Genomic DNA, 27,823 nt, shown 5'->3' with positions numbered 1-27,823 from the left:
CCCTTCTATACTACTAAGAAAAGCCAAATAAAACCAACTGAACGAAACCATTTTATTCTGATACTTACCTTCTAACTTAAAGTATTATAAAATTTTATTTCTGCAAATATCAGCCACATTCTATTTTCAACAGTTGTGTTTATGTACTGCTACAATTATGGCAATGATGCTTATCAAAGTGTTGAACAAACAGCTGTACCCTGAACCTTTGGCTTTCCACCCTCCTGACAAACATATTTTAAAACATCCAATGTCCACACACTTCCATCTAGTAGTAATTAAGGGGATCCTTTCACCATTAACATAATCAAGAGTTTACTAATGCTTGAAAATAGTAGTAAGCTAACCTCTAATATGTGTATTTACATATTTGTTTTTAAAATATTTTTTACTAGGATTTTAGCTGTTACATTCTTTGGAGAAAAAATACAGAACTTTTGCAAACTCAATACTATTTCCCTCTAGTCTGTCAATATACATAATATTTTATTAATTACTGTGGCTTCATAAAACATTATACCTAAATTAGATCAAGTATCATATCATCTTTTTTCAATTGTGTGTGTGTGTGTATTTTAAAGCGTGGGTTTGTTCTACTACACATTTGCCATTACATATACTTTCTTCCAAGGCCATGCAATATACTCTTTCCATTTTATACTACAAAGGAATTGTTTGTTTTATTCCAACCTATGAAAGATTTGATTGGCATCCACACAGACCTTTATAATTACACAACAATTAAGATTTGCAGGATTATACAGCAAATTTTGACGAAGTCAAAGTAAAAACATTAAAAACAACTGGCAACCACCTTTCTCCATTTTCAAAACAGAGCTTTCTTATACCTCAAAATGAAAACTTCATTCCTTTAAGTAACACTGAATTTAACACAACCACAGAATCTTTCCAGTCTTTAGCCTTACATAAAATAACAGTATGTGTACTAGAACTTTCCCTAGAGGAAAGCAGGTTTACCTTCATCTTCCAATTGCTAAGAAATTGCCTCCTCCTCATGATCGTAGCTTTGGCACTTCCATGCAAAGCAGTTCTTCAGCACGCAATTTCTGCAACCTTTCTGCCTGTATTTTATCAATCTAACCACTTTTCTCTGGTAAAATTAGCAAAAAATGCACTAAGTCAAGAAATTACATGGTTAGATTTAGTGAAGGAACATTTACCTCTACAGTATTCTGCCTAGTTTGAGCCACGTATTTTTAAACACAAAGGAATGGGGGGGAAAAAAATGAATCACTTTGGTTTTGTTACAGCATATAAAGAAATCAGTGAAGGTGCAGATGTTCCACTCTGTACCCAAGCTTATTTAGGTACTGTGAGTCTGAGATTTTTCCATTCTTTCTAATACAGAAAACAGCTACAGTAGGATTAATGGACATTACATTAACAGGAACTTCCAAATCTAACACATACATGTCATTGTATTAGAACTCCATCTTAAAACTGCAAACCATGCCAAAGTTGTGCCATCAACTGATAAGTTCAAATAATTGTTACCTTTTACTCTTTATAGCACCTTCTTAATGGATTTGTGACAACAATTTCAGGGGTCTTCCATTTGGATCTTCAAACAATTACATATAAATCAATGCAAAAACAAACAAAATTACAGCTTCAAAGCTGCTCAGTCAAAATCATCACTGCTTTAATGGTTCTATCTCATGCTACTAAAATATAACATAACAAATAGTAAAGTCTAATTCTCATCTACCAAAATGGAAAGAATATTTGAGGTATTGAAATTCTCCCTCAATACATCTCTAAAGTAGCCTCCTGAAAATGAAAATGGACAAAATGAGTCAGAGTTTGACTGCATGAGCAAAACCAGCAAAGGCACGCTGAGAAGGCATCCTCCACTATCAGCTGTTGCTATTCTGCTGCCCAGAACTGCAGTTAGTTACTCAGCTAAATTTTTATGAAATTCTTAAATGAAATCCTCAGATTTCATTTGAGAAGTTTCTCTTTGGAAATAGCAGCTATACTAGGATAAGGGTGTACCCACCTGGCCACTGCACAAAAATACATTAACATGACCAGTTGTTTTTGTTTTTCCTGTTTGTTAATATAATGCTAAGAATAGCATACTCTCTTAATCATTAAGTAATGATAAGTACTGTGAACTTCCAAATAACTCATAGGCTTCTGTTTAGTGGTTGGCTCAACACAAAGCAAAGTATTCATGTCTGTTAACAGCTTGTCTCAATTTGTTTTACCCCTGGTGATTTTGTAGCAGCATGTCCCATACAGCATACTTAGCTTATGGCTGAACAGAACCAGAATGGTGTATTTAAACTGATTTTGGAGTTTCTTCCCCAACTCCTTAAAGTATTCTTTATATTAGCACTTCCAGGAAGAAAACAGCAAGCTTAGTTTACATAGTATGAGTCAGTATATGTAGAACTGATGTCCATTAGAAAAATGATATTTCAGACTCCGTATGGTGTTACTTGTGTGTCATCATAGCCAGACTGTGGAGAAGAGATAGGAGAATCATACAGAACAAGGAGACACATTTATCCCAAACTGAACGCTGAGACATTAACATTTGGGAAAGAGAAGACATGAACCAGAACGTTTCTAGAAGAAAATAATTTCTGATCAAGAATTTCTTGATCTCACCTTTGATTTTTTGTCTTTCTTCTTAAAAACATCCTGCTCTCGTTCACTACAACACTGCTGCCATCAAACATGTCAGCATCTGACGCCAGAGGCTGGAATATAAAGTTTACTAAACTCAGTATTCCAAACAATTTTATGTCCAGCTACAAGATTATGTCTAGTAAATAAGGTCACTTTTTATTATGACACCTATAAACAGTATAACAACATGAAATTTAAATTAGTAATAGGAATAATACTGAAATTCTTTCTCATCTATTCTTCCATGCTGCATTTTTCAAATCATGAAAGACTGTATTGAGCCCAATAGGATCAAGTTCACTGGCCACAAAAATCCCTTAAGAATAACAGCTCGTCTTCAGGGGGTATTTGTTCCTTCAAGTAGATTTAGTGCTGAAATAGTTGTTTAAAGCACAGAGGCTGCTGATAAAGTGGCAATGCATAACAACGTATTGATGTATTACAAAGGAGCAATTGCCTGCAGTTCATCAGTATGGATATGGCAATGAAGTTCTGCTTTACATATTCCAGGCACTAAGAATTTTGTGGAAGTGATTACAGGAGGTTCTTCTTCCCCTGTTTAAAAAGAAAGAAAAAAGAAAAAAAAAGAAAAAAAGGTGGTTCATTACTCCAAATACTGATTTTGTATTTGTTCAGCGTTTTAGATACAGTGTAAAGAAAACCAAAGAAAATCATCTGAACCATAATGAACTACTATGCTCAGTAACCCCCTATCTAAAGAATTAATACTACTTTTCACCCCGAAAGAGCTTCTTGGAGAAGATCTTACCAGTGAATGGACCTACTAAAGGTCTGTTCATTGGGATTTCTGCCACATAATTTTGGCTTGGAACTCAGTGGGTCATGCCTAATGTGATGATCCCTCTTGAGAATCTTCTTTTTGCAATCCTGTACATGTATATTAGCATAATATCTGTTTGTGAATTGCACTGAAAGCGATAGAAACTGTGTCTTATTAATTCAAAAAGATCAAATAGATCTGTCTATTAAAGAAGAAAGGAGATCCTCCACGAGCTGTGTATACTCACTGCTAAATGGCAGAGCCATTCACTTATGTAGTGACAAAGCAATGGATAAAAAACAGGTAAGCAGAACAGAAACAGTACTCTGAATTCAGAGTCATAGGTTGGTCTAGTCCAACTATTATAACATGAATATGAGCAACACAGTTCTATTTACTCCTTTCATTACCATACATATAAATACTAGTGCTATAAGTATTTTGTATGTCTGTGGCAGTAAATAGGTGTAAAGAGTTGGAATCTATTTAATAGGCAGGTGGCTCTCAGTTCTAGATAGCTTTTTGTACTGAATTAAGGCCATGGTTTGGGTGAGAAGTCTGAGTGAGAGTCGTGGTGGTATTTTTAGACAGGGGTAAAGAATGAGAAAACCTCAGAACTTATTTTGATTTCCTTAGCTGCTGGAACATCAGTGTTAAGATTCATCCTTATCAGCTCGTGCTATAACATCCAGCATCTGTAGCCGAAACATGCAAACAAGCATGTATGTGACTTGAGATTTAATTACTGGGAAGACTGTCTCTTTCTTTCAGAGACCACTTGGCAGCAGAGATACTCAGCTGAGAGCTCTGTGATGGAGGGGAATACTGGTAAAGCATTCACAAAGAAGGACATTAATCTACCTTCACAGATATTGCCTGTAAATTTTCCCACAAATACAGGAAAAAAGCTGACTTAGAAGATGGCAGGAAATTAAATAACATACATAATACGAATTTTGAAACAATAACTAGATATTTACGTCTCATACAATTAAATTAATAAATTTTCTTCCCACAGAAATTTTCCTATTTTTTTTACTTTTTTTCTACAGACTATATAACCTATAGATATAGATGCTGTATCCATCACTGAATATAGGTTCCCTCTCTAACAAAATTATGGCATAAAAGATGGCTTATAAACTATGTGAATAATGAAAAGTATGCATTTAGGTTAAGACAGAAGTCTTCCAAGGTTAGCTCATTGCCAACGCTCAGTCAAGAGAGCAGAACAGCTTATCAACAACAAAATGCAATATTCACCTGCTGTAGCTGCTTAAGAAAGATCTCAAATGTTCTTATCCTATAAATACAATTGCTGGAACATTTCATGCTGATGCAGTTGCGATGTCAAGTCAATGTGTTCAAACTGGTATAGTGAGATCAGCTTTTCACATGGCCTGTGGCAATATTTATTCCATATAACTGTAAGAATTGCATCTCTTTTTGAGAGTCTCCTGAGCATTTAAATTCCTCCAGTGAAACCCTTTTGTTCATTTCTCTGAGCTCTATATCCAATAAGCCTATTGCAGATCTGAAGCTTGAGTTATCCACAGTACAGAGCGCATTCCTAAAGGTTCTGGTATGTATTGGAGCAAAACAGGACATCAGTTTAGATGTACAGCCTTTCTTTAAGTAAGCTTCCCCACAGTACCCTTTTGATTAAACCACACAGCTGCCAGCTTAGCATGCCAGCTGCCAAGGAGCCTCTGGAAGAAAGATGCAATCTTTCTGGTAATTAGGTCAATTAATGAAAAGTGGCTTACAAATATGATCTTTACGAGATCTTACTTGGCTAACGATAACCTCCCTACCGTTAGGATTCATTCTCCTAAAGTTACTTAGAACCCATATTTTTTGACCACCCGTATGTAATACTCACCTTCCTCTGCAGCTTTCTGTGTGTCCTTACATAGTATCTTTAGTATTTTATGATGTTTGAATATATTTTTTAACACTTGGCTGTATCTTACCTAAACCCGATGAGGAAGAAACACTTCCAGTGATGGAAGATGTTTCAGTTTGATCTGTCAGTAGTCCTTCCATTAAAGGCAAAGATAATTCAGATGAAGGAACAGACGAATCATAGATTCCAGAATCTCGAGGCATATCTTTAAGATTTGAGCCTTTAACAGCATGTAACAATGGTCGAAGAACAGAGCTGCCACCACCTTGAATGTCCTGAGTTTCTAAGTCTTCTCCAAGATTTAAGTGCTGAATTATACAGTGAGAGTCTGAATTTCCAGCTGAAATAATATTTACATCTGTTTTCAGGTAAAAATCGTCATCTGCCGCCTGTTTATTCACTAAGTCATTTAAAACCAAGCCAGAGTCAAATTTTTCCATGACAGGCTCTGAGTAACGTAAAGGATTTGGAAGGAAGGGAATAAATTGTTTCTCAAACCAGTCTGGTTCCTGATCAATGAACTGATGCATATTACAAATGGCAACATAAAGAGACCTACCAGATTTGCTTCTGAAATAATTCCTTTTACTAACATTAACAGGAAACACCTCTGAATCCTGTACGCTAAGGTCTCTGGAATGTAAATGTGAATAAAGCTGAGGCAGATTGTCCATGAGTTTATATTTTGTACTTAGATCCAGAATACCAGGAATGTCTCCCTCACAGGAGTAATCAAAGTAGACTGCAATGAACTTGCAGAGGTCATTTGAATTCTGCTTTGCTTGACGAAGCTTCTCTGCAACAGTCAACACAGCAAACAGAAATAGTTCTCCTTTCCCTGTGTCTTTGGTTACTCCTCTGTGTTTCCAATTCTTTTTTTCAACAAAGTATTTCATTCCCTTGGAACACACGATGATGATAAACTGAGACTCATTTATTTTTTTAATGAGCCATTCTTTCTGACTTTCTTTACAAATTTTCATATCTTCCCACAAATCTAGAGCCACCTGGAAAAAGAAAAGAATGTTCTGCTTGGTATTTTTATTACATATTACTAATAACATCTAAATAAATAACATCTAAAAAAATATTATCCAACAATTGAGAATTATGAGTTTAACTATGTCTTGCTCCCGATACAAATGCAAGCTGTTTTAAAAGAGAAATAAGCAATCATTAACACGGCATTGGTAGAGAACAAACTAGAATCAGTGCAACTGTTTCAGTAATTATTCACCAGCCTAAAATTGCCTGTGGGCTGAATATTTCACTGGACTAAGGAAACCAGTGAAACCAGTGAGCTGCTAAGGTAAAAAAAAAAAAATCATAATAGATACAATTCAAAACCAAATCCACTTACCACATCTTCTCTCAAGCATTTTTTTTTTACTGAGAAATATCTGTTTTTGCTATCTCACCTACATCAGGATTGAAAATAGATACTCTGAACACCAAGAATCATGAAGACTGCTTCTACACAGTCATCTACAGGAAGAAAGTAATCAGGTATGAGGAGAGAAGTCACTTCACAGCTGTTTGGGAGATGCTCTGATAAAGGCACGATTAGGTGGTTTTGCTTTTGCATTTTTTTTTTTTTTCTTTTCTTCAGGAAAACTTCTGATCTTCCATTTGTGAGAAAGGATTTTTAGTATTGTCACGTTATTACTTTAAGAGGTTTCAAATGCTATTTGGTTTGCTTTTTATGAGGCAACATTCCAGTTTCACATAAAACAAAACTGTGCAACTGTTCTGTTAGTCACTGAGCAGTAGTGTTGTAATTAAATCCCATTAATTTAATTTAACACAGATTGTTTCTGCACATAGATGCTAACAATATTTTATTGATATAATTTACAAATCTGAAATGATGCCTGATATAATTTATGGCAGGGTACGGTTGCAGTGATAACGGCCCAACTCCATGCTAATCTAAAAGTTAAGGTGTATTAGTACTAAATGCTAATCTAGAATGTACTAATCTCAAATGGGGATTCCAGTTTGTTATTTATAGAACATCTGATCTAAACCATTTTCAGCATATGATTGAACTATGAGTCACCAACATTGTTCATGTGCTTGGCCACCAGAGGTCAGACTTGCTGCAGAGCTGAAAAATTATTTTCAAGTCAACCATTTAGAATCACAGTAGCAGGATGAAAAATCAACAAAAATAAACTAGTAACTGCCTTGTTTTCTACAATTATCCTTTCTATACAGCTTAGGATCCATTCCTTTCCTTAAGTGAAGAAAATTTACACTATATGTAGAAAAACAATGCAAGTTATTCTGTTCAAAGGAGACACTGAAATACCCCACTTCTATCATGAGTTTTGCAAGTGCTCTTTAATTAAAGTAATTCTGTTAACAGAAGAAATGTCGAGCTTACCTCACAGCCACAGAAGTCCTGGAGAAAATAAGCAAAGCACTGGATGACATTAATGTGTTTCTGGCAATCTTTACTGGAATAGCAGATGAATACTTTTGGCCGAGGGCGAAGTCTTTCCACAGGGAGACCTGCACCATAAGCTGATGATTCTGAGCTCTCCTCATCTAGATGGGAATATATATTCTCTAAATTGGAAAAAAAGAAAGAGAATTCATGCTACAAAGGTTTTCTTTTGTTTCTTCGAATTTTCTAGACTTTTAACTAAAGCATATAGAAAAGGCTTTTTTTTCAAATGTCTTTCCAGCCATACCCTGAATTTACCAGCTTCTGAGCTGTAACTCATGTGGAACATACTTGGAAAGGCAAATATGAAACTGTATTGCTGCACAACTCAGAAAACTCGAGAAAAGTTTTAGTTTGTAAGTAGAATGAAGTTGTTTCACTTCACTATGAAAGAAGCCTTAAAGAAGAGCTTCCTGAATAACTAAGCCCTTTTGAATATTAAACTCTAGGAGTAGAGATCCTTTCAGAATATCATACAGCATCTCTTTGGTATGTAATGCTTTTGAAAATTAATTTGGCCTTCATCTGAATTAAGATAAAATTAACTTAGTTCAAAATAGCTATGAGTGTTTCCTTCCTTGGATGGATGCATTTGCACTGGAACATGGGTGCCCTTACTTCAGACTAGGCCAATCTAGTTCAACAGTTATTTAAACTAATTTTGAATAAAACATGCTTATTTTAAATATAGACTTTGACCTAGGGATTTGTTTCAGAACAATTCACCACGAATAACTACTCTGGAACAACTCCCCATGTTGACAAATCCTCAGTGATTTGTATTTTCTTGGAACTGTGTTAGCTGTGAGCAAAGGAACAGCCACAGAAGACCAGAAGGTAAAAGGATTCAACCCAAATGGCATATACCCCTTGCAGTATATCTCATTTCCAAAATTCAGATGGATAACACAGATATGTGAGGCTTAGGGAATGGAATCACTTTTTCCACATTCATGAAACAGCACGATTCCCTAGACTATACAAAAAAAAATGCCAACTGATTTTTAACATCACAGTGTAACAAGCACAGCTTGCCAGCTCCTGCACACAGAGGGGAGAGAAATCAGTGAATAGGGATGGAATCTAATTTACAGAAACATCTGCAACTAAGTTTTAGGAAGAGTAAATTTAGGGAGAAGCCTTAGGATGAAATGTAAAGGCAAGTTCCAGGAAAGGGAGCAATCTGGAATAACAGATACAAGTAGTATACCAGACACTGCTCAGAATTATATTTGTGTCACATGGCTTTACTTTCTTTCTGGCTTAAAATGAGTTTCAGTTAGATACTTTTGAATTAAATAAGGGAATGCTTAAAATATGGCAATTTATAATTACATTTGTGTTCTACACAGGTCATGCATTACTTTCAGAAATAAACAGAAACCCTAATTAAAAAATAATTTCCATCAATTCTTCAGCTCTCTCCTTTCTACACTGAAGCCTAGATTAGTGATGTAGTACTTCTGTTGGAAACAAATCCCCATCATGTATTGGACTAAGAATTTGCTTCAAGTTTCAACACAGTTTCAAATGTGGAAAGGAAAGAGGAAGAGCTGATAAAGAAAGTTCTTCAGGTAAAGATATGTCTAGAATAAAACTACTAGCTAGGACCTTTTTAGTTGCAAATGTGCCTCTCTCTATCCGTACAGAATAAACCCTCTTACCTTGCTGCTTTTTGCGGCACATCACTGTGAAAAGCGTTGCAAATGCTGAAATGACAACTAAAGGGACTGTAATGGCAACAGCTCTTATTGGTCCAGCCCACGGAGAATGTACTTTGAAAAACAAAGCAGAATTAGGCATGTCCTTATTAAAACAATTTAATCAAATCTTTACACTGGGAACTTAAAATTGCTACCGCATATTATTATCAGGTAATTCTCCAATGTACAGTAAATTCAAACATGTTCTGCTCCATTTAAAATAAATGTTGTATTGATTGTCCTGATAACCACAGCATCGAAGCAATGAACATCAGTAACAAGTGCTTTATGTATTCTGCACCCTCACGATGTGGGGGTGAGTTATATTTCTTACATGATACACAACAGTCATTGGAACTGTTGGATTTTCACTCCTTGGAGCTCATATAGTGGCTTCCTACAAAGGCTATGAAAACTTCACATCAGTCCATGTTGTTTATTGCCTCCACCTAGGGCTATGCTTTGAGTCTGCAGTTATACTGTGAAATCCTCATTTAATTTCTCAATGACAGGGCCAAGCATTCAACTGAGAGATTTTCCAAACTGCTTAACTTCATTTCAGGGCTGAAGTGCATTGCCAGGTAATGTGTTTAGGCTGCTCTCACAGTTTCATTATATTATTTCCACCCTAATGCATGCATCATTTGTTTGCAATTAAGGTACAGATTACTAATTCTCATACCTATAACAAAGATGATGTACCCAGAACTACTCCCAATTATATCTTGATTAAACTGTACTAAATGTAAACATATAGAAATGCAGCACATTTGTATCAACAGTCTTCATTACAGCAGACAGACAAATCAAATCAACCTTTACTTCCAGTGTGATCAAAACAATCTAAATTAATAAGGTAAACGGCATACTACTTAAAAAACAATATGCGTACCTGGTTTTAGTGCATAGTGCATTGTTTTCCTTGTTGTATTAGTGTCATCGACCAGCTTTGGAAAGCAAAAGTTGAATTTTATTTAGTGGAAACTTCCTTTTATTTTGTGCAATATTGAAACAACTGTAACAGCATCCACAACCCGATGAGAAGCTTACTGTTCAAAAAGTACTAACAAGTGAAACCATTTGTCTTTGACAGTACATAGCTCATTCTCCTGTTACTAACTTTTAGAGTTCATCTACTGCCATCCATCAAAAGAAACCTAAATTCAATATAGTAGAAATTAGCCAAACTTTATAATTTCAAAGAAGAATCAAAATCCAAGAATTATTCAGGCTCACAATTTTACTTGAAGGCACAAATGAAAGTACTACGTGCTTAAAGAAGCACAACTGTGGAAAGGTCTAGAACAATCTAAAACCTTTCCTTGGCCCAGGTACCTCAGTAGGGATGCCTGAAGTTACTAAAAGTCTTTGACTTTAATTTCAGTTAATTCCTCCATAAATGTATTCATTCTGTTGTAGTACAAATGACTCTGTAAACATTACCTCAATTATGTAATCCCCTGGAGTTACATTCTGAAGAATACAACTTGTAGTATCCGTGTTTTGTTCCTATATAAAAAAAAGAAAATACTCTGCATAACACTTGCATACTTTTAAAATATATCGTAAAATACATTCATATTGATTTAGAAATGTAGGGTGCTCTTCTGCATTAGGACACCTTAAACCAGCTCAACTAAGTCTCTACTCAAACATGCAAGGACTACGATCCTCTGCCTGCAAAACTTGAATATGATCAACTATCAATAAAAAAAAAAGCCAACGGTTTTCAAAGGTTGTCCACTGAGGTCAAACTTGCCATTGAATAATAATCAAAGTTAAGGAAAACAATACAGCACATTGCAGCATAGGAAGACATACACACAGCTGCATGAAATCACAGAAATCCTAATTCTACACACACTCTGAAATGAGTGGTACCTTGTGACACCGCCTCAAATGGGTGTTCAGTGGTAAAATTTGGTGTAGAGACAAAATCATGGATTGGAAGGAACACCGAACACATGCAGTAAGATGCAGTTTGAAGTACTAATCAGTTGTATAACTGTACAGACTTCAAGAGAGAAAAGCCTCTTCTCATTTGCTTAATGCATTCCACAGCACTGGGGCACTCGTGCTGTTTTGATTGACGAGTGCTATCACAACACAACAGAAACAGGAGCAAATAGTTTAAAATTTAAAAGTGATCGAATTCTTTATTAAGTTTCCATAATAAATTAAATAAAATGGAACCTTAGAACATCCATGTGAATGGGTTTTCTGCTTTTGAGAGTGGCAAAACACAGCGACGTACCTGTTTGCAGCTTTTTTGCTTGAATGGCCCTTCATGCTTCAGTTTGTAGTGAAGAAAGTAATGCCTAAATCCAAAGTTGTTGGGGGCGTGATCAAAAGACACTTGCATATTAAAACCCTGCTGTGTAACATTCAGATTCCGTGGCTTCCAGTCTGTCAGAGAAAATATTCATTAAATGGCAAGTGACTCTTCAAGGACAGCAACTCTTTATAAGTATATAGAAAGTAATACATTTTACTTACAAGGTTTGCATATGAGGTTTTCTGGCTGTAGCAATAATTCACATGCTAAAAATAGAGGTAAAAGGTATTAATGACAGAGCATCCACATGCCATGCAATGTAAGTATAAAAAAAATGTGCAAAGGAAGCGAGTTACTTCAGCATTTTGAAGTCAGCACTCTTGTTCTGTATTATGCCCAGAGTAAATATATTTTGCAAACTCAGCTTCTATGTTATGATTCAAGTCCCTTCTTATCTTCAAATGAGATACATCGGTTCATTAATTTGAAAATAGTAGTCCTTAGTGGGACAAGTACCAACATTTTACCCCAAATGATGCTTACAGTTAGATTCTATTTAATTCTATTCAGGCACTGATGAGTTTATTCAAGTTTCCTCTCATTAGGCTGCAATAAGAATTGCTAGTTGCTAAGTAATTTTGAGAAATTCAATTTGATTTGTTGCTACCTCATTTCACATGCATTCATCTAAACCTACCCTCTACAGACTCATTTTTGAAACTGATCTCAAAAGCAAAAACAATTTAAGCTTTTTCACAGTGTCCAGCGAAGGGACAAAAAGGAATGAACCACCTTCACAGGTCAAATGGTCCTGAGAACGAGGACAGTAATCCTGCTGCAGGCAGATCTCAGGCAATTACAGGCCTTCCTGAGACCCTCCCTCTGGTTGGCAGCTAACGTGAATTATACACTACAGATTTATCACTGGAATTCAAATGCTTTCCACTTAACACACAGATCTTTCTTCACAGACTATGTCAATAACTACCTTAACCCAGACTCCTCTGTCATCATCACATTTTACATGAAAAGTTATTCTTTTACATCAGAAAAATTACTTCTGAAAACAAAACAGAAAAAAAAAAAAGGAGGGGAAAGGATATTATACAGTACTAGTTTGTATGCAATACTTACGTCGAGTTCGGAAAAAAAAAGGGTGGTAGTTACTTTCATTTTTAATGGAAGGAAAAGGGACAATCTTTACAAAGTAATCTGTTTCAAACTTCAGATTTGCAAAAGGATTCGATTCCATTCCCTACACAAAAACACAAGATTGAAAAAACTTCAACTAAAGACATTTTATTTCAGTATAAGCCACAGACCTGCAAACACGAGTATCGATTAATACATCAAGAAACTTTGATCTCGCTCTCCATTACACATTGACATGAGGAAGCTTCACACAGAGCTGGGATGTGGACTTGTTACAGATGTGCCACCTGTACCCCTGTCACCCCTAACGATTTTGTGAGTTTCCAGCCTCAGAAAAACTTGTAAAGAAGGGGAGTAGATCTGTCTCCAAGTCAACAGTATTAGGAAGCAATCTACATCCCAGTAAACAGCACATTAATTATACACCTATCTAAACACATACGCAAATTTATAAACAGCACATAAACATGTTCAAGACTACACACAGTCAAGCAACATTGAAGCATCTCTTGAACAAAAGCACTTACTGTTCTTTTAAAACTTGGACTGAGCTGCTTTGGATCTCTTAAAACCATCTGCTGACATTGCCTTCCCTCTGATTTTAACTCTTCAAGTATTACTCGAAATCCTCTCAGGTATTCAATCCCTGCAAACAGAGCATTTAAAACAGGTTAATATTTCAAAACACATTCAGTAATATTTTACTTGATACAAAAATAGTTCATTTCTCTTTACAATGAAATCCTAACCCTCAAATGAAATATGTTTGCGTTTTGATGCTTGTTGTCACATCAGTTCTTCCCACATTTACTCTCTTGCCTATTCAGAATTCAGCCTCTGGCAAAGGCTGCAATTACTACACACCTGTGTAAAACTCAGAGCAAAGGGACTAGCACTGCAGCTGGGGCTTCCAAATTATCACTGCAATATATATAATCAGTACCTTCACCAGCAATACACTTTACAGTAACTTTGCACTTCCATGATTTGCACTGTTGCATGATTGCAACAGTCTGCTAGCAAATAACAGAAATACGTCTTTATAACACATTCTTACAATTTATCAACTATCAGTTTGAAGGGATAGCAGCTATTACAATATCTTTGTTTCTAGTATATAGAACAGCATAACAGAAAGCTTGACTCTGAGTGCACACATTCAATTATTTATAAGTAATGCCAGAACTACAGCCATATTTTTTTCAAACTCCTCTAACACAACCAATTCTCAGCAGTCTTTGCATTTCTTTGCAATGTTCTCATCATGGGATTACTTAATTACGTGACTAAACCGGGTCACGGTCATAAAAATGTCACAGGACAATATCAGTGTTATGCTGTGATGTTTTGTGGCTCGGGTGTCAAAGTCACAGCACAGTTCCTCAAGACTCTACCATTACTCCATCAAATTCCATATATTAGACAGCACTACGAATGGCAGAATACACATTTATCTGAGGCACAGACAGAACTCTCATGAGGTAAATGCCACAAGAATCAACACAGATTAACCCGGCTTTACACTATACATCTAAATAAACAAATAAAGAGCCTCTTCTGTTCCAATAGATTTTCTTTAAATGTTTTATAATCTTGTTAATCTTGTGTGAGAGAAAGAACATGCCCAATGTGTTCCTAATGCTCCATGGAACAAAAGCACTGTCTGTGCTTACATGAAGGCCACAAAAGAGAAAGTGTCCAGCCTCTGTGTTACCCAAGATGCTTCAACAGCAGTTGTGCCTTCACGCTTCCCAGAGGATTAACCTCTGTTCAGACAACAGAGAACACCAGACTTTGTTTCCCATACAGTTCTGACACATACAGTCTGCAGCTGAAGGTTACCAACTGGTTTCAGGCACATGTCTCTGCAGAATTTGGTGTATTTTCCATATAGTGTCTTAAGCTCCAGCAATTAATCATTATTGGCTGTTACAAATGTAAAATGTTATCTAACTCCAAAAGCATGATTTAATACTGGGAGGTCACATAGAGAATAGTTTTTCATATCTAAAATGTCTGACTTAAGTGCAAATCTAGGCTAAAAAGTGCATGTCAAATTCAATAAAGACACATTTTTAGCTGCCATACGTCTATGCTTAGGATGAAATCTTACCACATAAACAGAAACTTCCAATCTTATTCAATTGTAAGAAAAAAAATAATTAAACTTTTTGAGGAAGTATGAGCTGTGAAATAGCAAGTTGAGAGATTCTTGTATGAGTAAATGAACATTAATCAAATGCTTTAATTTGATTACTCTGCTTAACTCTAGCTATAATGATTTACATGATTTTCTGTAAAGTTGCTAAGAATTTCTTTCTTAAGTAGTTTTCTCAATGCTTCCAATCATAATTTAGTTATTTTAACTGATACTGATCAGCAAGAATTAATGACATGATGAATTAGTCCATCTTCCTCAACTACTTACCAATGGCATTTGCTGTCCAAAGTATTGTAACTGCGACCTGTTCATAACATGCATACTGACTGATGGTTATATTCTGCACGTCTCCAATCACATGTTTTCCCACTGAATTCAGGTAAGGAGTGCAGTCTGAAAATACAGAGAAATAAATGCTTTAAGAGAAAAATATGAGTTCATAGAACCCACAGTTGGAAGGGACCCTTACAGGTCACACAGTGCACTCCCCTGCAATGAACAGGGACACCCACAGCTCGATCAGGCTGCTCAGAGCCTGGTCCAGCCTGGCCTTGAATGTCTTCAGGCTCAGGGTTTCCCACCACTGCTCTGGGCAACCTAATTCAACCTAGTTCTTGTATCACAGCAGAGAATCTCAAAGATTATTCAGTTTCCAGCAAGGCCCATGTTTTTCCACGTGAATAAAGAAGTTAATTCTCTAACATTTCTTCAAGACTGAGCACAGTTATGCACACTATTTATTTTTAAAAAGAAATAAATACTGTACAGTAAATCAACATGAAGCTTTTGTCTTAGAACAATGAAAAACAGTTCAAAACTTCAGAACTCATTGAGAACAGCCATTGTGACCAGCTGACAAGCTTCATTTGCAGGACTCCAAAGATCACCATTTAGTAATGCCAGAGCAGCCTGTATCACAGAAAGTAAAAATGACATATTTTAGAACTCCCTTAAAGAGTACTTTTTTTTATACTTATAAAACTTTTATATGCTTTTATACCCTTAAAGAGTATACTTTTGTATACTTTTAGACCTTTTGTATACTTTTATACCCTTAAAGAGTACTTTTTAACGACTCAGAATGTAAGGACAGTCATTTAATTTGGGCAAGTACATTGCTCAGAGCAAGAGAATGCTGGTGAGTGACCAAGCACCTATGTCAACAACGACGATGCGAAGTTTCAGAACTGGTACCCAAGAAGTGCTTTTAAACACAAATATTGCTTGATCCTGACTACTGTGAGAGGTAGATTATGTTTTTGCAGTGGAAGTTTCCAGTATCTTCTGTATTTAGCATAAGCCTTACTAAACTTATAACACTCTTGTGAAACAGTTATATAAGTTGTTTGTTTGGTTTCTTTTTTCCACAAGGAAGGTTGATGAACAGTGGAAAGTTGAGACTGGGGTATCCTGACTTGGGTAAAAGTGAGACAGGCACAAGATAAGGTAAATATGCAGGGTGGGGAGAGCCTAGAACAGAACAGAAAGAATGTGCTAACTTTTGGAAACATTGCCCTCCTATCACCAATAGAAAAGCACAAAACATACATTAAAAAAAAAACAACAGTTTGGTAACAGACCTTATATGGAAATGTATGGGGAGATTGTCAGCCTGAGATGCCCAACCAACGAGCAAGAGCCAGGAGAGCTTTACCTGCCTCGGGTTTAGGGTGCAGAACAGAATGAATTCCACTGACCAGTGTGCAATCTCTCCCTCGTCAACAGGGGGCGGGCACCCATTACTGCAATAATGAATGAACTTTGCTGTTATCACTGAGATCTTTGCCTAACCAGAAATTCTTGACTTCAAGCATCTCTCACATGGCAAAGACTCAACTATTTAAACTCATCCTTCTCTGCCATCCATTCAGTAACCAGACCTGTAAGACCGTGCTCCTGCCACTGGACTCAGTCAGAATCGATCCTACCTCATTATCTTACAGTCAGACACATAACGTTTGGTGTATCGCATAAAACTGCAGCTCTGTGACCACAGGCCTGCACATCTCACCTCTCATCAAGAAAGTAAACTACTAGAAAAGCATTCTTGGCTTTGTTGGTGGGCTTGGCCAACACTTCACGCATTCAAAACAAGACCAACAAGCAGATTTTATTGCTTTTCAAGTCTTGAGGTACTTTGGCTCATTTTTTGTGATCAGAAGAGAAGCAGTGGCTAGAGAGCATAACACAAATGAAGATTCATAGGTTCATAAGGTTGGAAAGGACCTACAAGATCATCTAGTCCAACCATCCTCCTATCACTATCCCTACCCAACTACTAAATCAAATCCCTTAGCACCTCATCTAAACGCTGCACGTGTGAACAAACATTCTGCTTTTGTACTACTCAAGCCAACAAAATCCAGAAACGATTGTTGATATAAATTACTGACTGATGATAAACCTGAAAATCCAGACATAATCTATGTGGTTTGCATTTGCACATACAGAGTTTGTAACAATTAAAAAGAATCAAGTGCTATAAAAACCACTGCAAGGAATCAGAATGTAATTCAGATGTGTGCTCCTTAAAAAAAAAGGAAAAAAATAAGCAAAAAAGTAGTTCTAGAAAATGGCTTTTTTGCTACAAACAACCATGGCAAGAGGTCTTTTATGTAACCATCCCACAATTAAAAACAGAACCGTTTGTACAACATTGCTCTTTCCACACCGTGGGCAATTGGTATTTACTCTGCTGTTTGTAGAATTCTGTTGCTACGAGTGAATGCAATGACAGCGTGAACTTCCTCTTCGGAGAACAGAGCATCTCTTTCAATGGAAACTTGGAAGTAACAGCTTTTGCTAGGTCTGGAACTAATTAATAGCAAGCCCAAGATTTTGGATCCTGGTTACTAAAATTTTATGGTCAAATGATAATTTGCCAAAATGTATTATAGCACAAACGTCTGAGGTTTGACTGCGAGTCACTGATTTAATGTTTCAAAGAACAACATATTTAGGAAGAAAACAAGGAAGAAGTGCACACTTTTTCAGGAAATTACTTATTTTACTTGAATACAGTTGAAATACTAAAACATGCAAACATTTGTTTTTCACCCGAATAAATAATGTAACCAACTAATAGAAGAACATAAAACTGAGTTCATTAGTGTTGTTGTGTGGCAAAATCACACCTAGAAAGACACATTCTGCTTTACGCCAGTTTACTCAATCTTAGAATGAATTTCCACATTATATGAACACTTTAGCTTTGATATCAGGGACCTCTTTCCCTAGGTACCGCATAGCTCAAATAATGCCTTTGTTCAGGAAGTGTGCAGTGCCAGCAGAACTTAGAATAAACTCTTGCCATTGGTTAATTACAGTTCCTGCTTCCAGAATTAATGGAAAAGATGTGACAGATATGAGGACTTAGACTGCATTGTGCAAAATAAATGCTCCAACTGATACTTTTTACTGTTGTTCTTTGTGCAGAAAACAAATGGTAACTCGTATGCACTTATCTCCTGTACAATCTAATGTGCTTAAATTGTGCTCATTTTCTTTAAGAAGATTAGATTGAAAAATGAATTCACAGTGAAAGATTCCAAATTCAGAAGTCAGCATAAACATGAGGAATTTAAGGAGAATGAGTTATTTGAGTAGACAAAAAAAAAAGGGGGGGGGGGGGGGGAGAGGGAGGGAGGAAGGGATGAATGGAACTTGCACTGGCATTAATACAAACACTGCTACTGTAAATTGGGACCTTCTCTTCTCTACATGTTGAGCTTATACTGATGATGGGCACTTCCAAATTTCTGTGTGAAGCTTTCAATGGCTGCATTATTCAACAGAATGGAAACGCGTTATAAATCTCAGACCAATACTGGGTAAATGGTCTGATAGTGAAGCTAGTACAAATGATGAGACCGACTCATTCTAATTAGTGAAACACAGGAAAGAAGACCCACCAGTCTGAAGAGAAACAAACCTAGATTTGAAAGTTGTTTCAAAACTAGAGTTCATATTACTCTTAGAGCCACTTCTAAGAGAGATGTTGCTAGGTATTGACAACTGAGACTGCATACTTGATTCTTGTGAATGAAGTGAAAACTTTCAACTTACTGTCATATTTAAAGGTGATATTCAGAAGCCCACTGTTCTTGGTGGCAGATGACAGACCCTGTAGAGAAATATCAAGAAAATACTGTGAATTAAAAAAAAAAAAAAGTTATTTGAACATTTTTGCTTTATAAGTAGTGTGTTGAATGATGACAGAACTTAGAATTTATTTTTTTTTCCTTCGTTTAGGCACAACATCAGTCAGACAATCTGAACACAAGCAGTGACAGATCAGGTTGCACATAGCTTTCACTGATGTTCCCAACATAACACTGCTAAGGGTGGTGACTGTTGGAAAAGAGCATTCTACAGCTGATAATTTCCTCTATCAAATAATATCACCGTGCTCTTTGTATCTGTTGTAGTTTCTACATAAATAAATGGGAGGCTTTTACTTCTGGAGCAACCTACATCTCTCTCACTTTTCCAGTGGGCAGAAACCCATTCTTCCATATCAGACACTGTTTTGATCAAATGTTTTATAACATTTTCTCAACTATTATCAAAACACACTATGTCTTGCTCTATGTCAGAAACTAAGGCTCTGTCAGAACTACCCCACTGCTCTCTGAGAGAAATTTAAACACCCCTGCAAGTTGATGAGTCTGTGCACTCTGCAAAAGAGCACAGGACTTCAGAGGTAGCAGTGCCCTTCAGAAGGCACTGAAGTCGCTTTTGAAACACAAAACATAGCACTGCTCTAACAAGGCACGAAGTTCAAAACTATAACATTGAGTCTCATGGGGGGAATATCATTTCTTGAAATGCAAATATCCATTTTGTTAAAACAACACACAAGAAACACACCACCATCCTTTTTTGTGGAATTGTATTTATATTTGGACTTTACAGTGTAAAGAGAAGAAGTTAATCGCACAGAGAATTCCAACTGTAAGCAGATGTTGTCACAATTGCATAAACATGTGCTGCATCTCACAGGCAAGAGGTTAGAAAGAAAAACAAAGTATGAGTGAAGTCACCTCAGAAGAAGATATAAAATAGAACATAAAGGATAAAAGCACAGCAGATTATGATCGTATTCTCAGAAGTCACTTTTGTAATCTCACTTTCTTCTCAGGTGGCTTTTCATTTGTTTAGCTTTGATTTAGTTTGGCATTAAACAAGCTGTTACACAAAAACGTTTCCTGGAACAGGAAGGTGTCAATTTTTTTTTCCCAAGTCTGAACTTTTCTACTAAAATCTTTTCTCTTCCAAAACATTTCCTGCTTCTCTTAAGCTATATAAAATCTCATTTAAGTAACTCCAGCAAAACAAAAACACTGCACATGCTTAACGATCAAACATATGCAAAAAATGACAAAAAAAGAAACCGACTGATTTTGTATATTTATACGTGAGCAAAGACAGATATTCCATCTGCTCAACTGTTAAGACCACAGAGATGAAGTTCTGAGGTTGAGAAATTCCACCAAACCTCCCCTGAAAAATCAGCACAAGTATTCTAATGCATTTTTTAATGCATTTGATCTTTTATTCCTTAGATTTAAAAAGTGTGTAAAAAGTGCAGGAAGGCAGTAGAAATTTGGGAGTTGGGAGCACCTTAAAATATTGAACTAGATAATTGCCACACAAGTTTTAAGTCTGAACACATAAGCTAATCAGACAGCTTCCCGTGCCATGCTTTGGTAGTAATCCTCCAATTCCTTCCTGCTGGGAGCCCAACGCTCTTCCAGGAAGCACTCCCCTCTGTTTAAGCCATAAAGTGGGCGAGTTGTTTAAATGGCTTATTGCTAAGACAATTTGTTTAGAGCACCTTACTTTAAAACTATAGATACTAATGTTATGGCCCTAGGGCTCTACATTCTTAGTTAATTAACCGCTAACATTCGCCGAATTTACACACAGTTTCTTATTTATTCTGAGCAATGCTAGAAAGCTCCATTGCCAGGAGCTTTGTCCATAAAATCCCCTTGGTCCACATGCTTCTACACACAGGGTCTGAAAAGGCACGCATAGTGCAGAAAATAGCCAAAACATCACCTAAGTAAAATTACAGACCACTGATCTTTAAACAGATAATCAAAGTTGAAATGCAAACAGACTAAGTTTCAAATAATCCTGACTGTAAAAAGCAGAGATGGGGGGCTGTGATCTATAGAAACATTAAGGCTCACAGTACATGAGCACAAAACACAGCATTTTGTAGAAAACATGATAAGCAAACTCCAAATCCCTCTTCTCTATTGAGCAAGCAAATCTGAAAGAATTTCCATCACAGAACACATTATCTCAAGTCACAGAGATTAATGTTGGGTCTGTTCCTCAACCTACATCAACAGTGAAGGTTAAGATCCTAAGATATCTTCAATTAGCACAGTCCTGTATAGCGTTAATACACCTCATCTCCTGAAGAATGAATGACTAACTCACTTGGCCGATAAGGCATGTGCAGGCATTTCACTTCAAGCCTTCATCCTTCAACGCGAAACAGTATGACTATTCATAAGAGACAAAGACTACTATGCAAAGGTAATCTCTATTTTTGTTTGGTTTTGTAATTTTCTGATACCTGCCCTACATGCATGGTACATTCTTACCAAGGAAAAACACTTCCAACAATTGTTTCTGCTGACTAGGCTAGAGACAAACATAGGAGTCCATTTCCAGAAACAAATGTTAAAGAAAATGTTAACAGCAGGAATCCTTCGTGTCTAAGAAAAGCTGAATTTAACTACCAGCAAGCAGCAGTTACATTGGAAGTTAAATACAGTGCAAAGGAAAAAAAAATCTGATTTACTTTTGTTGAACTTTTTCCTTTTAATTAGAAACATAGTGCTTCACATCCTTTGTCAAGCTGAAAGTACTATTTTTTGCATATGTATTTGACAATTCCTGTCAGAGATGTAATGGGCAATCTCAGAATTGCCCTATGATAACTGCCCTTACAAACAGTACTTAAGTATACTTCAACAATCAACTTTTTTCTGAGCAAGCACTCCTTCATTCAAGAAAGCTGATTATGTGTGTGAATAGGCATTGTCAGGATGCCACTTTAACTTAAACTAGGAAAGGAGATCCATGCTAGCACTAATTACAGAGATCTGGGAATGGAGGTAGGAAATCACTACCCCTCAAGCACAGTCTTGTGCACCAGACCAAAACAGCAATCATGATTCATCTTTCGAATGTTGTTAATCAATGCACACATGGTCCTCATTTCACACTCCCCCGAGGCAAACTGAAGGGACAATTGTTTTTGAACTCTAACATCAAGATGAATAATCAATGTTTACCATACTCACTGCTCGGTAAACTAGAGGCTTTAGATTTGACATCTGCTGTTTTCATTTTAAAGCTTTCTCGATATTTTCCAACAAGTTATTTTCTATCTCCACAGCCATCGACGAAGACGAATTATCTGTGCTATTCATACGCCTGCAGTTCACATTCCCAGCAGAATACAGCAAAATACAGAACCCACCCTCATGTTTGATATAAAATCTGTGTATATGTACTCCACTGAGTGCAGAAGGAATCCTAAATCTGTGTAGATGGCTTGGTACGACTGCCGCAATATTTCTGGTGTAAATGACAATTCCAATCCAAAACGGTTTTCATATTAATATTTATATACCTTCTCACACTGCATGCACAAATTAAGGGAATAACACTAAAAAAAAAAAAACAATTCAGCTGAGAAGTTTGTTTTATTAAAAGAGAATTCACGTACCAAGAGACTTCTCAGTAACAACTGTAGTGTAAAAGTTGCACAGATTAGCTAAACTTATAACAGTCAATCTTCAGAAAAAAATTACCTCTGTGGCCCATTGGCCACTTCAGCAATGAGATGATACAAACATGAAGTGAATGTCTTATAGTGACTGTTCTAAGGAAAATTAGTGGTAGCAAGGAAAAAAATGATAAAAGTGTGTGATAACTTTCCAGAGCTGCAAAAAAATCCGGAAGAAAAAAGTGGGAAATGAATTAGAAGTGTGGATAACTAAGGAGCAACGAGTGTTGGAGTGATGGATCAGAAATCCATCTGCCAAGCTGCATTGCAAGGGGTGTAGAGGCACCTGAATTTAAATGGAATTAAGCAGAAGACTGACATTTAAATAATGAATGTGTTAATTTTTCTTATGACAAAAGGAAATATGTCAATATCAAATAAAAATTAATGAGATAATTTAAGACCATTCAGAAAGACGCACACTTAATGATGATGCTGATTTTAAACATACGCAAAATGACTCAAAAAAAAAAATTCAAATGCTATAACTACAATGTCACAAGACACTGATGCTAAAATTAGGTAGTTATGCTATGGAAATCTCTTTTTTTTTTTTTCCTTTCAAAAGAATCTTCCAATACTTCAAATACTTCATAGCAAATTGTACTTTTTTGTTGTCAAACTACAAACAAAACTATGAAAACGTGTTTTTCAGTGGAAGTCATTACAGAAACTAAGTAGCTTCTGTTAGCTGGTACATCCACAGCTTTGCTTGAGGAAACGTCCCATTTCAGAGTACTGAGCTACATTCACCCCTGACATGAGCATGCACAATTCCACTGAAGCCAGTGACATAATTACCTCCTGCAATCATGTCTAGATTTAGCCACCCGTCTTTTTCATTAATGTTCTCACTTCCTTTCCTGCAATACCTCAAACTGTCCTCAAGTCCCACAAGACACAGTTGCCCAGGTCCATCCTCAAAACTCAGAATAGCTGACTCCTGTATTTTGGAGATCAAAAACTTGAACTTTAGTCTGAGTAGGCAGAAGCAGGGACCGTAAACCTTTAATTTTATGTTCCCAAAGTCCATTGCTATTCCTAACCCTTCAACATCCCTTTACTTTCAATCCCTCTTCTAGAGAAGAGCAAAAAATAATTACAGCCAAGCATCATTTTCCTCTGAAGAGAAAATAGACAAGAAAATGGGAAATAAAACATTCTCTTAAAAGGAACATGAAATTTTTATTTCCCTAAAACAAATTTAAGGAACTCATACTCCACTCGACTAACACAAATAGAATTGTCTTGGTCTTTCTCAATCGTTAAATATCTCATTTTTCACAAAACCATGATATTATCCATGGTTTTATGGTTGACCTTCCAAAAGGTAACTACATTTTGTTTGAATGGATACTTCTACCATTTCAGCTTGATTTAGTTTTCTCAGGTTCCCCATACCATGAAGGGAGATTGAATTTAGCAGCTGCTGACTTCAATCCTATCAGAGGATGATGTGGTCCCTAAAACACATGGCATACTTGTATGACAGCTAGCTTCATGGGCTCACTAGGACCTTCTGGTGGAACATGAGTTGAGATCACTGATTATAGTGTATCCAACCTAAAAACAAAACAAAAGAGAAAAAAGCAACCAACAGACTCAAAGAAAAAAAAAACAAAACATCTTTTTATTGGGCCTCAACCCTGGCCATCTTCATCTCTATTTTTAAAAAAGGCAGCATGGAAGGAAGGGTAGCTTACGCTTCATCAGTCTATCTAATAAGAGAGGTAAGAAATCATAACACAGTAACCCTACAAGAAGTGTTTACAGCATGACTCCTCGGTGTGGAGCACAGCTCCTTGCAGCTGCTCGCTACATGCCAGCCAACCAGTTTGCTTTAAAGAACACACAGTTTTGGAAGTCACAGTTCAACAGCAGTAGAAGCAATTTTAATCCGCACTGCTTACAGCCTACCGTGAAAACTCTAAATCTCTCAGTCAAGCCCAGGAATTCAACGCAGCAGAGCATGGCAGAAAAATGGCCCCAGTTTGTGAGTTTCTATAAGACATTTTCTATAGTCTGCCCCATCATATTTGATTTTTCCAATTTTCTTGGGTGAATAACATTTGGTAAATTAAACACCGTCCATGAAACTAAGCAAAAAGGCCCCTCAAAATCAAAAGAATAAATATTTTCAAACCAGAAATGCTCCCCATGACCATTACTGAAATGAGTTAGTGTAAGGATACCTGGGACAGAAGCCAACAACCTGTAGCTAACAAGTGCTCCATCCCTGGTGGGACACAGCCCCAACAGGTGGGATACAAGAGCTGCTGTGGACAGGAAAAGAACAAGCAGCGCTGAGGCAGGTGCACAAGTGTGACTGGGAAGGAAGGGGGTGCTTAAGTGCAGATGTTTTCAGAGGGACCAAAGGCAATCACGACTGAGAAATGCTTATTTGTGCTATGAACAAGAAATAAACAGAATAACTCACTTCTGAAAAAATGGAAGAGGAGAAATTAATGAAGCCTGCTATGCATGCTCACTGCTTACAACAGAGCACACTACAAAATGGAAAAGCTAGCTAATCCTTCTACCCAAATTTAATAATAGATTTCTTCCCATGATAGGAAGTCACCCACAGGAAGGCTCAGAGTGTTCCTTACACTTCAGAGAACGGCCCTATAAGCACAAGATTTCAGCTTTTGCACAAGTACTTTAAAACTAACATATCTAGGAAAAAAAAAAAAAGGATGTTTTTCTCATTCATTTAATTGAGTATCCACTTTGGGGAAAATCTGCAGTACCATAAGCTAACAGTCTTCCTTTCCCAAAAGCATTCGAAGAGTGAAAATACCACAACTAATAGGTTTCAAAAGGTGAATAAGAAGCACTCAAGAGTACTGGATACATGCATAAACATATGCTATATTATATTATGCATTTAAGAGATATGATACATTAAATGATATGAAATAAATTCATTCATTTTGTTTACCAAATATTAAGAAGTGATGCAGCTTTCAGAGGAGAGATCATCAGGGGAAAGAGAAAAACAAAGAAAAACAATACTAGAGCTACAGAACAAGTGGATTAGTGGTGTCTTTTAAGACACTATGCATGTAAAGATTCATTGTTTCTTCTAAATCAGTAAGTGTTTTCCTTTCAAGCTGAATATATGCAATGACACCTGGAGAAAACAAATATGGGAACTTACTTCCAAAGTCACGAATAGCTCGCTGATAATGTTCTGCTGTCAGATTCCTACTTTTTAAATCCGGAATTCCTCAGATGAGCTCTTTGATCCCAAGGTCCATCCAAAGAATGAGACAATCTGTAAAACTAACTAGGACTGACTTTGAAGGTTCAGTCTTAAGCTGCAACTTAGAACCCATACCAAGATGGTAAAAGCACAGCTGGCCAGCTTCCTCTCAATTGAGAGGGTACCACCATCTCTAGTTCCAGTTTTTCAGCTATGCCACACAGAGCACAAAGCCCAGCACTGAGATAACAAAACATGGATCATCAGAGGGAAAACTGCTTTCAAAAGAAAAATTCAGGCTTCACAACCAGCCAAATAGATTTGCAGGTCTCTAAAAGCGAACCAATTTTTGAAATATTTCTAAGCTCTGCTGCATAAACATCCAAAGGATGGGAAGAAAAATAACAATAAAGGATTCTGAATGCCATTTTCCATTCTTACCCAAAGTATCCATCAATTATATTTCATTTACTTTGATAACTTCTTGACATCGGAAAATATAGGGTTTCTATTGAGGGCAGCAGCATTGAAAACACCATCATTTGCAGCATGCTGACAGTTTTGTGTTAAACACTCTCCAAACAACAGCATAAAATGTTTAATTGCCCTGCACACTTTTAAGTAAATCTGGTGAAATACTCATTTGGAAAAACAAATGAAAAAGGATAATGCAGGACAGACATTGCGAAGTAGTAGGTCTTGTGTTGTAGTGATTTTTCTTGTGATTTTCTTAACACTTTGTCCTATTTTAATATAATTTTCTCTCCACTGTTTTTCTGTTCAAACCACATAAAGAATAAAGAAACTGGCTGTAAAAAGGTACATGGCCACATTTATATTAATTAAGTATATTTAGTGGGGGTCACGCACATCAAGAAAATCAAGTAGAGGAAGAGACAAAAAGATCCTGTTTTCTCCTTGCACTGTAACTTACATTATGATAATGGCTGAATAGTCTTGTTTTGTGGTTTCTTTTTCATACAATATTGGGCATTTAATTCCTCTTAATTAATCTTTAAACAGAAGGCCACGTTGCACCTTTTTCATCACCACTGTTTTCTATTATCAGGGGCTCTCTCTCACTACCCTTACATACATGTAACATGCATACATAACAGTGTGATCTCCATCTCACTTTATGCACCAAATTTGTAAATCAAATTTGTTAGCATGCTTGTCCAAGTACTCTGCATGGATGAAGATGTAACGGACAGCTACTGCCACATAGACAAACCTTTGCTAAGAGCAGACAACAACTGTGTCAGTCAATGAATTGGTATTACATGTATTTCAATTTTAGAGTCCAGAGGATTTCTTTTTTTCTTTTAGTTTTCTTTTAAGTCCATCTTTGCTAAGCTCAAAGGTTGGATGCTCTACCTCTAAATAAATAAATAAATAAATAAACCACACCTTTAATTTACTGCATTGCTGCAGATTTTCATTGCCAACAAATTTGAGCACGAGGATTGGAAATACTTGTAGTACAGGATGGGTTTATCTGTTTCATTTTTAAATTTTGAAAATGAGAAGTACAGCTGCAAATGAGGAAACCTGAAAAGCAAAATGTTACATAAGGGCTGGAATGCAGCAAATCTGACATAGCATGTCAGCTCTGTGTTGTATGTGCTCACACAGTGTCTTCTCCTCCAGCCTCAATCCTTTTCCTGTATTTGAGAGAAACTCACTGCAAAACATAAAGAGCTTTCCAGTTGTGAAGTAT

At 36.5% G+C, this 27,823-nt stretch overlaps 1 protein-coding gene across 1 annotated transcript; it reads right to left on the bottom strand.

Moving 5' to 3' along the window:
* Positions 1 to 3,097: 3,097 nt before the first annotated feature.
* Positions 3,098 to 19,208, bottom strand: IL17RD (interleukin 17 receptor D). Its single transcript, XM_065749327.1, has 12 exons — positions 19,151 to 19,208; positions 15,353 to 15,478; positions 13,452 to 13,570; positions 12,907 to 13,027; positions 11,994 to 12,038; positions 11,752 to 11,903; positions 10,941 to 11,006; positions 10,390 to 10,444; positions 9,459 to 9,569; positions 7,732 to 7,916; positions 5,413 to 6,352; positions 3,098 to 3,213 (listed from the first exon to the last, which is right to left on the bottom strand). Exons 3-12 carry the CDS (start codon positions 13,497 to 13,499, stop codon positions 3,098 to 3,100), a joined length of 1,839 nt encoding a protein of 612 aa, XP_065605399.1. The 5' UTR covers positions 13,500 to 13,570; positions 15,353 to 15,478; positions 19,151 to 19,208.
* Positions 19,209 to 27,823: the final 8,615 nt, after the last annotated feature.

The sequence above is a fragment of the Cyrtonyx montezumae genome, unplaced genomic scaffold (assembly GCF_038088225.1).
Source record: "Cyrtonyx montezumae isolate F1298 unplaced genomic scaffold, pur_monq_1.0 scaffold_6, whole genome shotgun sequence".
In the NCBI taxonomy this organism is placed as follows: Eukaryota; Metazoa; Chordata; class Aves; order Galliformes; family Odontophoridae; genus Cyrtonyx; species Cyrtonyx montezumae.
This window is presented reverse-complemented; position numbering and strand designations above follow the sequence as displayed.

Bases quoted from the DNA above. Each gene is read 5' to 3' on its own strand.
- IL17RD (XM_065749327.1), bottom strand. From the start codon at position 13,499: ATGGTTTTAAGAGATCCAAAGCAGCTCAGTCCAAGTTTTAAAAGAACA. The intron at 10,445-10,940 runs GTAATGTTTACA...TGCTTTCCAAAG, and splicing joins CAGGGGATTACATAATTGAG to CTGGTCGATGACACTAATAC. The intron at 9,570-10,389 runs GTACGCATATTG...TGTTTTTCAAAG, and splicing joins GCACTATGCACTAAAACCAG to TACATTCTCCGTGGGCTGGA.